This window comes from Solanum pennellii, chromosome 2 (assembly GCF_001406875.1).
Source record: "Solanum pennellii chromosome 2, SPENNV200".
NCBI classification, from domain to species: Eukaryota; Viridiplantae; Streptophyta; class Magnoliopsida; order Solanales; family Solanaceae; genus Solanum; species Solanum pennellii.
Window position 1 is genome coordinate 47,262,631 of NC_028638.1, and position 11,938 is coordinate 47,274,568.

General features: G+C 30.6%; 1 protein-coding gene across 2 annotated transcripts; it reads right to left on the reverse strand.

The window, feature by feature from the left end:
- Positions 1-3,218: 3,218 nt before the first annotated feature.
- On the reverse strand, positions 3,219-10,224 carry LOC107008754 (sphingosine kinase 1). Of its 2 annotated transcripts, XM_015207904.2 has the most exons (10): positions 9,742-10,224; positions 8,567-8,689; positions 8,370-8,470; positions 7,435-7,507; positions 6,922-7,008; positions 6,731-6,808; positions 6,528-6,598; positions 5,734-6,000; positions 3,996-4,118; positions 3,219-3,560 (listed from the first exon to the last, which is right to left on the reverse strand). In XM_015207904.2, the coding sequence occupies exons 1-10, from the start codon at positions 10,055-10,057 to the stop codon at positions 3,366-3,368; spliced, it is 1,434 nt and encodes a 477-aa protein (XP_015063390.1). In that variant the 5' UTR covers positions 10,058-10,224; the 3' UTR covers positions 3,219-3,365. The 2 variants fall into 2 exon arrangements, with proteins under 2 accessions (XP_015063390.1, XP_015063391.1); XM_015207905.2 differs by lacking the exon at positions 9,742-10,224 and having other exon boundaries at positions 3,262-3,560; positions 7,435-7,510; positions 8,567-8,590.
- Between the last annotated feature and the right edge of the window lie 1,714 nt (positions 10,225-11,938).

Here is an 11,938-nt window from a genome sequence, read left to right on the forward strand (position 1 = left end):
TTATCTTAAAAGAGATGTGAATTTACAATACTAGACACACTTTTCACCTGAGTCCATGTTGACTTGACTATAGGATTACCCTTTGAGTTTGAAATTTGAAAATTAAAAATTTGAGTTTTTAAAATAATGTTTGAATATATATTTTTTTATTATTTGTTCAAAATTAGAAAAAACTTTAAAGATTGACTTATAAAATATCTGGTTAACTAAATATTTCAAAAATTGAGTTCTTAAAATTATGTCTTAATATATCTTTTGTATAAATTTATTTTGTAAAAATAAGAAAAAAAAAATTAAAGATGGACTTTTAAAATATATGGTGAAATAAATATTTGAAGATTTGAGTTTTTAAAATTATGTCTAAGTATATATTTTGTATAATTTTTTTGTATTTGGTAAAAGTTAGAAAAAAAATTTAAAGATTGACTTTTAAAAAATATCTGGTCAAATGAATATTTGAAAATTTGAGTTTTTAAAATTATATATGAATATGTATTTTGTGTAGTTTTTTTATATCGGGTTAAAATTAGGGGGAAAAAATTAAAGATTGACTTTTAAAATATCTGGTCAAATAAATATTTGAAGATTTGAGTTTTTAAAATTATGTCTAAATATATATTTTGTATAATTTTTTTTTGTATCTGATCAAAATTTGAAAAAATTTAAGATTGATTTTTGAAATATCTGGTCAAATAAATATTTGAAGATTTGAGCTTTTAAAATTATGTCTAAATATATATTTTGTATAATTTTTTTGTATCTGGTCAAAATTTTAAAAAAATTAAGATTGATTTTTGAAATATCTGGTCAAATAAATATTTGAAGATTTGAGCTTTTAAAATTATGTCAAAGTATAGATTTTGTATAATTTTTTTGTATCTGGTCAAAATTTGAAAAAAAAATAAAAATTGATTTTTAAAATATCTGGTCAAATAAAATATTTGAAGATTTGAGCTTTTAAAATTATGTCTAAATATTTATTTTGTACAATTTTTTTTTTATCTGGTCAAAATTGAAAAAAAAAAGATATACTTTTAAAATATCTGGTCAAATATATATTTAAAGGCATATATATTTGGTAAAAGAGATTAAAATTTTATGCTTAATTTAAACTTGGAATAAATTAAAGATAAAATTAATTCAAAATATTTTGAACAAATACATTTTTGAAGATATTTACATATGGTAAAAATATTAAAGTTTTGTATCTGGTCAAAACTTGAAATAAACTAAAGATAGAATTTTTAAATTGATTTAAAATATTTTGATAAAGAAATTTTAAAGATAATTCTATAAAATATATGACAAAACGAAAGATAAATGAAAGGGTATTTTGGAAATTTATGTTGTTTATGGGCAAATATTAGAGTTAATTTGTATGCACTAATATAATATTAACTACTCTTGTAATATAATTGAATATTTACCTAATAAAGCCTTATAGCTTCAATGATTTTCTAAAAATGAAATTTTGTGTGTTTTTTACTAAATAATATGCACAAATAGTATATGAACCATATATGACCAATTTTTTATATTATTATTTTTCTGGGTATATTCTCAATATAGCAGCTTTTTCAAAAAAGTATTTTGTAAATATTGGAAAGAAAAATAAAATATATATCTATATATATATATATATTTATATATATTGAGTTTTTATTTATTTATATTAGACCTTATATTTACGTTCAATAAATATTTATTAGTTGCTAGTATGGCTTGTTCCAATTTGCAAAATATAGTTGTTTTTCATCCTATTTTTGTTGATGAATATTTAGCTCTGTTTATAATTATCGAGTTTTTATTTATATTGAACTTTATATTTATGTACAATATGTTAGTAGGTTTTTACATATATATTATACTGCATGTCGGAAGTTATGAATTTGGGTAAATTCGTAGCTGAAAAATTATATTCGTCATGTTAAAAGCTATGAATTTCATATGATTGCATTTTGCCAAAAAAAATTATATTCACTTCTAGTAATATTAATTCTATAACTCTAAAGTATAACCATTTTTTGAAGAATTTAAGATTTTGACATAACGAAAATAACGTGCAAATGTGAATTATCATGAGAGTAAAATTTATCTAAAAACGTTTTCTATATAAAGTTAAATTTTAAATATATCTCTATTCTTCATTGGCATATGATCCCAATTTAATTACTATCACTCTTTAAGTTATATAACTAAAGCTCTCAAGTTTACTAATCAATTCTTGGGACGACCAATGTCGAAAATAATTTTTAGCTTGGGGTGAAACCAAAATGTATATATATATACGATGGACATTAATTAATTAAATATAAAAGTTATAAAATCTTAAAACTAACATTTTTCTTACGTCCTCACTATATTAAATTACAAGTATATGATAATAAGTCAACATAATTGATAAAACTTTATGTGCGTCACCAGGGACTAATTTCATGATTTTAATATGAATAATAAGTACCTGAGATTTATTACTTTTGAGAATTAGTAGATTCAAAAGATGAATAATAAGAAGCAAGGAGATTCAATATTTTTATATATATATTTTAAATAATTTTAATTATATATAAATAATATAATTTTTCATTAATCTGACTCTACCTGTTTAGCCGAGAGCTTCAAAAATCTTATTCTTTTCTTTATATATCTCATACACTTTTTTTTAAATCCGTAAAATCAAAACCTTTTCTCTTCTTTTCCCTTCTCCTTTTTGTTCTTTGCAATTTTTGTCTCTCTCTTTATATATATAGCCTCTCTTCTTGAGTAAAATTTCATTTTTTGTTATCGTGATATTTAGACTAGGTTTCATGCATCTTAATTAATTCCGTTTCTTATTTTAAGGATGCCCTGCTAAGTACAATATATATGTATGTATACATTCGAGTTACTTTAATGCCCCTAAATGCTAAACAGGGAAAAAGATACTTTTAGTTGTGTTTGTTGATGATAACAAATAACAATATTAATTATGTTACCGTACTAAGTACTTCATGGGAGAATGATTGCTACATGGAATTAATGGAAATAGAAAATTATAGGAAGAAATAATGTCAGTGGCCCTATTATATTGTCGTTAAATAAAAAAGTACTTGTTCGTTGCCATTTAATCATAATTCGTGATTATTCTTTAGCTAATGTGCAAAAAGTGTTATATTTATAGATGGTCCATAAGTGCAAACTAATAGGAAACTTTGTCCAGCTGACACGACCAAAAGCCATCAGAACAAAGTTCAGAAGCAATAACTATGAAAAATATTGGTATATATTCTTATAATAAATCCTTCATTTTACTGACATCTTTCTATACAGAATCCACCAGTCAGAACTAGTTTCGCTCTGTGTGAATACACTGAACCACATAAAAGTTAATTGATAGGAGAAAATACAGTAGCCAACCCTTGATCTACTTTGATATGGAGTTTGTCGTAGGTCATCAATGTTTTCTGATCACACTTGTAAGTTCCTCTACCTCTGGCAAGGACCTCACCGTCTACATCAATAATCCCTTCCTTGTTTGGCTCGTCTGCTCGTGGACCAGGCTCTAAAGCGAAAGCCTTTACCTGTGGTTGTTTTAGATCAATGAGAAGCATTTAGGTTAAATCCTAATGAATTCATGCAACTAGTTTAATTTCCAAAGTTGACTTCTTTCAAATGTGAATATGCATATAGGGTTAAGGTTAGGGGATTGGGGTATTGTATCGCTGATTGTTCAGACAAAGGGGTGCCAATGTGTGATTCATCTGCTACAAAACCAAAACCTATTTGGTCAAGGAACTACACTAGAATTTGATTGTACTACTAGACAAGCAGGGAGACAAAACAAACGTTGGATTTAGAAACTTTTAAAACAATGAACAGGAAAATTTAGGTCTTATTATAATAAGCAACAGCAAAATGCATTTCAAGAATTGTTTCAGAAATTTCTTTTATATAAAAAAACGAGACAAAAACTTTTATAACGGAGCTGATTTAGAAAGCTAGGAGGATAAATCTACCTTCAAGTACAAGACATGCGGTGATCTAACATGACCACCTTTGTTCATCTCGCTCATCAGTGTTGCCAAGGACATTTTTGGGCAATCCTTCATCACAATCAAGTCCAAGTAACCATCTGAAAACTGTATATGAATCGCAGAAGAAGTGAGAATTCAAAATATGACAAACCCAGGACAGTTGCAGTTGAAGCATCCACAGCTTAGAGCTTCTAAAGAGAGAACAAATGGAAAGTAACAGATCAGTACATGGATCTGCAAGTGTTGGCCTTCTATAGTAAGGGATTGGACTTCAAGTTAAAAAAAGATAAAAATTGTAAGGTTTGAGACATGTTCCTTCAGCAATAACACTATAATGAAACCATTTATTACAGAAGATCCTACACATAAATGTGTTTATGTTTAGGAGAGACTAAAAGAAGAAAACTACATAAATCAAGTTATAACCAGCAAGAGTCTTAGTCTAAGAAGAGGATCTTCACCTCTAGAATATAAAATCATTTAAGCAGAGAAGTCTACCCCGTATTTTGGCCCGTGTCGTAGGAAATAAGGAGCCTACTTTTAGCATACAGAAAGAAACTTGCCTTCGGCTATTAAGTCAACATTTCTCTTTGTACTTATATCCAAAATGTAGCAAGCAACTGACTGATGAACTCCTTTGCTTACTTATCCTAAAAAACAGCCTAATAGAGTTAAGATACCCCAAGAATTCAGTGGAAGCAGGAAAGCTTTAACATGTAGAATATGCACTTTCGGAAGCTTCAGCATCAGTTTATACATTTTTAAAGCTCCAAAATTAGTGGCTTTTTTGCACAGGTCATTGACCAAGATCCAGAAAGGATAGTTAGTTTTTCTACTTCCCTTGTGATAAATTCAAGTTCTTTATCTATATTCTAGAGTAAAATGTTTGTACCAGATTTTGCACATGATTTCCCTACTTCTTTCTCTAGAAAATCTAAATCTGCTAGGCTAGACTCCAAGTTTGTAAGCTTTTATAGAAGTACAGACAGTCTGTGGAAAGTTTTGAAAAGTAGGATCAGCTTGAAAACTAGCTACTAAAAAGTAAAAACTGTAATTTTCTGAGAAGAGAAGGATATCTTTTTGGCTAGCTTACCCAGGTAAAGAAATAAGGAAATCAAAAGATAACAGTCTAAGAAGAAAATACATACAACCAATCCTTTCCACGGCTTATAAAGATCAACTCTCTTTCTTAGCAAGAAAAAGCATTTTCTAATCTTATTTACCTTCCATTTTCTGTTTATAAATTCAAGATCTAGACAAAGTAAAGTACACCTTCACAATTATTATTCAATCTATTCCTGACCAAGGACATCATTACTTTCTCCCTGGGAAAAAAGTAGAACTGAAAAGCTATGCTGCACTGTTCAGTGATTATTTTTTGTAAGTATCACATTGCTAATCAAGCAGAAAAATAGTAAAAGCAAGTAACTTTAGGATCAGAAATTCAGAAACAGGAAACGTTGGAAGAAATTTGGCATGGAAGAAGCAGACACACACGGTTAAAAATCAGCATTTTAAAGTTAACTCCTGTCTTCAAGTACTTAGAAATAAGCCCTAAACGTTGTATATGGTCACAACAAAAAGAAAGATGTGCTCCAAATTCAAACTACAAATTACAGAAGCCATTCGATCTGGTATACTTTTAAAGTAGCACCAAGAGAAGTTAGATCAAATTTAATGAGGCAACCTTCACATTGTGTCCAAAGAAACTCAAACCAACCTTGGCATCAGGTGCTGCCAGAACATCTTCACCTCCCCAAGGTACATTATGAAGCCAGATTGAGACAAAGGGCCCCTCAATCTTGCGGTTGAAACCCTTCATGTCAAAAGTGGGACCACAATAGCCATCTTGCATAACCCAATTCGAGTTAAGCTCATCAATTTCACCTCCAAGTTCATTTGGTTCTCCAAAATTTTCAAACCCTGGTGCAGCCACAAATTTGATACAGCCATGATACTTTCTAAGACAAAATATCCGCTGTATTGCCTGGACCAACAACAAAAGACTAGCAATTAAAAAGCAAGCCATGATGCTTCAATAGCCATAAATTAGATTCCCTCTGTATCTTAGAACCATGAATCATGCAATCAACTGAAGAGACATTCAACTTTGTCTTTTCTTTCTTTCTTTCTTTTTCTCCTGGGAAAAGATAGGATGGAAGGGGGGTGGAACTAGTGTTCATGAAGAACGGTTCAGGTACACAAAATACTGGCAAATTTCTGGGTCAGTGAATCTTGAATATTGTAATGAGACCAAACCTTCCAAAGAACGAGAAGGAGCAAGGTGCAAAAAGAGAGGAGGGAGAGAGAGAGAGAGAGAGAGAGATCAAGGAATGAAGTTCTACAGCAAGCAGAAAATTTGTAAATAAATCCAGTGAGGAAATATGGAGGTACAACGTTTTTCTGAAACAGGTAACATATTTGTATATTCATAACAAACTACACAAAGGGTGTAAGTTCTGATACTGAAATCTAAGAAAAATATATATTAGAGGAAATAGATTTAGAACATACATAAAAATCCATTCGAGCACTACCCATCCACCTATACTTCTCAGACTCTATATCTATATCAGCTATAAGACCTGAAAAACAACGAGTCCTGTCAGATAGTTTAGTATGATATTTCAAAATTTGCAACAATAAGTGCATCACATTGCATTAAATGAAACAAAAAAGGTATCAAAACCACCAGAGACAATGTCAGATATACATACCCCAGGCAAGCATCAGCACACTGAAATATTTTTTCTGCCCCTGTAAAACTGTAGCTACATCTAGTGATCTCTTGTGGCCTGCCATAGACCAAACATGCATAGATATAAAAATCTTCTTTCATTTAACAAGAATAGTAATGCAATTAAAACTTCAGTTCAGGAATACACATTTTTGTTAAAAGGATATTTACCTCTGATTATAGCAAGAGTTGCATTAAATGCAGTACAAGATTCACCAACAGAATCTAGAAGAGACTTGGCCATCCCATTTGAAGTTCCTGCATTAGCATACACAAAAATGCAATTATAGAACAGTAGAAGAAAGTAAATAATAGCTTCCATGTGCAAAAATGTTTGTAAGAAGTTACAAACCAAACTATGTACATTATACTGTATAAGAAGTTACAGATCAAACTATGTATAATGTATATAAGAAACCAGATCAGCATTTCAGTCTAATTTCTGAAAGTTGTGTCAAGTCACATGTGTTTCACCACCTCGTTCCCTTGACCACCTTTTAGAAATTAGATGGAAGTGCTTATCTGGTGGTTTAACATACTATATAGGTATAACAATGTGAACAAAAGCTTAATGTGACAAAACCAAAATAATGTATATCAAGCTCCATAATAAAAGCTAAGCAAAATATACAAACCCGCTTAGTGTTTACTAAAGGCAAGCACCAGCAAGAGAAGAAAATATACCTGCGGGTATTACTCCAAGAGGCATCTTTATTGCAGAACTCCAATCCTCCCTTTCAAGCAGTCCATTCACTACCTACTAAAAATTGTAAAAACATGAAAGTAAGAGGATCACTGGTTGGTTATCATCCATTTTTCTTATTGATCAGTAAACTTTTATCATAAGTGCCCAAAAGGAGTCGGACCCTCTGATTATCATCCATTTACGACAATAAATAATAAGCCAAAAATCTTAAAGATAGATCCCTCAGGGAACAGACCTTCTAGAATACAGGATTAGTGAAGAACAGAGATTTTGTACCCATGTTGTGGCTACCATCAATATCAGTGGAGCAACTTCGAAGTTGTTCCAGGACTGACCTCTAAGAAATATCAAGTTTTCAACTACATCAGCGCAATATACTTACTCTCTTTTTTTCCTTTGTGGGTGGGTGGGGGTGGGGTGGGGGGGATAAGCCTCTGTGCTTCTCTTTTTGTATGCATTTCAGAAGTTGAAGCACGAGAATAAGATACCTACATATAAGCCCTCTAAAGTTTTGGAATAAACTAAATCAATTTATCTTTCAATTGTTTTTCATTTAACCATGATATTACAAATTTATTCCTTCGCATTCAGCAACTCCTTTCAGCAGTTTCATGTTTGAAGTGAAGCTGGGTAAAAGTCAGGAAAAACCGCTGGTGAAGGAATAAGTTTTATATAGCAGTTATCCCACTGTAGGTTCATCTTTGATATCTTTAAATCAGAACAATATATAAACTGAAATATCTTGAGTTTTACATCAGGAAAGCATAACATGCCAGTCAACAAACAAGTTAGGTATTCCATGATCAAATATATGACAAAAAGTAGTCGTTATTGCATAATTGTTCAAGTGAAAGGCAAACAACAATAGGTCACACAGGAGATATCAAAAACAAGAATAGACATGCCAACTTACCTCAACCAAAATTCCATCACCACTGACACAAAGAACTCCGTCATATCGCAAAAGATCCAACGAATGAGCAACTTCCTTTGCATGTAACCGATATTTAGTTTCTGAGAGGGGAAGATTAAAAGGCAAGATTAATGACACAAAAAGAATCACTGAAAAACCAACTGCTACACATGAATAAGATATTTAATATTGCAAACCTTGCAGTGTATAGTGAATATTTGCATCCTCGAGCAGGGGCTTTACATCGTCACTAAATACTTTGGGTGCAGATCGGCTTCCTCCATATGGATTCAGAAGTACAAGAAGTCTCTTAGGACGACCTAAAATTCCATGATGTCAAGTATCCCATGTGGTTAAAAGCACAACATCATTTTAAGCAAGAAGTGAAGCAAAGCATACCATATATCAAAAGTGCTTCTTACTTCCAAGTCAAAGCAGCTTATCTCAAGAAAAATTAGGCTTAAGGACAAAAAAAAAGCAAGAAGCACTCATTTGCTTTAACTTTTCTTCTCTGTTACCAATATATGCTAGTAAGACATGTCATATTCAAGTTCTATCACACATCGGATCAAGATTTGACACAAAATGAGATCAAAATTCTTTAATTGGAAGAAAGAACTTTATAGCTGATTAACTTGTTGAATTTCTGATGCTAAATTATTGTACTCACGTGTTACCAGAAAATCCTTTTTTTTTCCTCACATAAAGCCGCATGTGCCTTTTAATCTATATCGTGTACTTCCCTCTCAAGATAAATGTATCACAGAACAAAAAGACAATGACTACGTATTGCAAAAGAGAAGATGACAACAACATTCTAAGAAGAACAAACCAAAAAAATATTGCTATTATTACAGCTTGATATTATCAGGAAGTCTAACCAAAAATTACCTCAAACAAATGCACACCACCAAACAGACACGCGAAGTGGTATGATTTAGGAAAGTAAAAGAAAAATTATTACAAAAAACAAATAAAACAAGAAGCAAGTATCTGGTCATACATTCCAACATAAATAAAGTACTATATGCTTTTCATTCCATTTTATCTGTTCCCAAAAACACAGCTTCAGGCTGTGCGCTAGACATTACTAGCCCCCGGTGAAGACTGCCATACCAGACTTTTAAGTACCCCAAATCTTGTAGAAAAGATGTTTGACTTGCAATGGATCGTAACAGTTTAACTCACTCGTACATTGTTCCACCAAATCACTATTCACACGTTATAAAAAAATCGGAGTAATTAAAAAACATGAATTAATATCATAATGGTTCCTATTAAAAGGAAATGGTGGTGAAATCCATATTGAACAGTTCAGAATTTTGTATATATAGTAGTATAGCATTCCTCAAAAACAAAATGAAATAGTTACCGAGTGAATCGATGACTGATTGGAGTCGTTGATTCCAAAGCCGAATAGAATCCTCAGACAATGGCTCAAAAGTGAAATTCTTCCTCATCGAAGCTCCTACATTACCAGGGCAGCAAATCCCAGGTCCACTCTCAATGACGGCATTGATTTTGATCCGAGAACCTTCGACGGTGAAACCGAGGACATCTTTCGCAATTGACAAACACCGGTCAGGCCATCGGAGATTTCCTCCAGTTGTCAGAGTCATCGGAACTACATTACCGCTGATTTTAACCCGGTCGGATAGAAGAGGAGCTCCGGCGTCCGTCGTGTCCATTGTATATACCTCGGTTTCCGTCAGGCGCAGCGATTCATTATAAGGCGAAAAACCCGGTTCAATAACGTAGCGAGAAACAAGTAAGGAATGTCGTTATCTTTGTATTCCGTGAACGGCAAATATTAGTTGCTGCAAATTCAAGTCAGACCCAAAAATTGAGACTACTCTTCCTCTCATTTTGGTCTCTTTTGACGGTGGATGCGTACACGATCGTCAAATTAACTATACGTTTGGACATACGATATGAAATTAGTATTTAAATATGAGATTTTACGTTGATTTTATTTCATAATTTCATATTATTTAATGAAATCTTAAATTCTTTAAAAGATATGATTCAGAATCTCAAAAAAATTGACCCATAAGTTTTGTATTTTATAAAAATAGCCTTATGTATATATATACTAATCATTTATTTTATGTAAATAAAATTTACTTTTCATATCATTACTTTTAAAATCATTTATATCTCGTACAATGATTATTCTCACAAAAATAAAATGTATTATTACTTTAGTGTGTTGTCGCAATCTGTAAAAGTAGCTTTTATCGAGTTCTTGTTTCAGATTAAATCTCACGATTTTATTATTGATTGTCCCGTGGTTAGAATACATTTTTTCGCTTGGTTATCGTTGAAAGGTTAGCTATGTCTCGTTGGAACAATGAAACAACGGACACCCTATCCTCTTTAAATCTTTTGTTGTTCAATTTGATTAGTAAATATATTTGATAGAAGATAATGAATATAAATGGTAAAATAGAAATTGAGCATCTTGAAATAGATTGGAGCTGGACTGAATAGCGCATTGCAATTCTCACTTTATCACATTGTCAAACAACCCTAAATGTTCTCTACAACTAAGAATTTTAGCGATATCAGATTATTCATAGGGAAAACTACATAAATAAATCATAAAATCTTAAATAATTACGTGTTCTATTCAAGCCTAATCAATTCAAGAAATAACATTCTCTCATTAATAATTATAGCCCAAAACCCCCTCTCCCACTCATTTAGGCTAATAATTTTCGCCTAATAATACTAAATCAGTATCATCCATTGTATTGCTATCATTTATGTTGATAATTTTACCTAATTGATACTAAATCAATATATATGTACTGTATTGATATCATTAAATCTTGTTCACAAATTCTTATTAGTCATCAATACCTAATAGAAATACATGTATATTATTGCGGTATACAATATACATAATAATAATCTAAAATAAGTTTAAGCTTTAAAATGACTTTAAAAAGTTAAAGGGTATAAAATGTTAATAAAATTTCCAAAATGGTATATGAATATTTATTTTAACCAAAAGGGCAAAATCGCTGGAAGGGCAGCGACTTTACGTGCCGGAAAAAGTAAAATCGCTGCCTTGGCAGCGATTTCTAAAATATTTTTTAAAAAAATAATTTTTTAATAAATCGCTCCCTAAGGAGCGATTTTCTTAATTTTTTATTTAAAATTAAAAAAAAATAAAAAAAAGGAGCAAATCGCTGCAAGTGCAGCGATTTGTCTCCAATTTTCTTTTATATTTTTTTAAATCAATTTTTTAGAAAAAATTTGATTGCTACTTATTTTAAAAAATTATTAAAAAAATTATTTTGGAATAAGTAGTAGAAAAATTTAAAATTAAAATTTCTTTAAAAAATTTAAAATTTAATTTTAAAAATTGTAAAAAAAAAAAATTAAAAAAATTGATTGGAAAAATAAAAAAATGGATTGGAAAAAATAAAAAAAAAATTGGAGACAAATCGCTGCCAGGGCAGCGATTTGCTCTTAGTTTGTCTCCAAATTTTTTTCAATTTTTTCCAATCAATTTTTTTAATTTTTATTTTTATTTTTCCAATCAATTTTTTTAATTTTTTTTT

Coding starts and splice junctions, on each gene's coding strand:
- LOC107008754 (XM_015207904.2), bottom strand. CDS start 10,057: ATGGACACGACGGACGCCGGAGCTCCTCTTCTATCCGACCGGGTTAAA. Junction 6,599..6,730: donor TGTGCTGATGCTTGCCTGGG/GTATGTATATCT, acceptor GTTGTTTTTCAG/GTCTTATAGCTGATATAGAT. Junction 6,001..6,527: donor GTGCTCGAATGGATTTTTAT/GTATGTTCTAAA, acceptor TTGTTGGTCCAG/GCAATACAGCGGATATTTTG.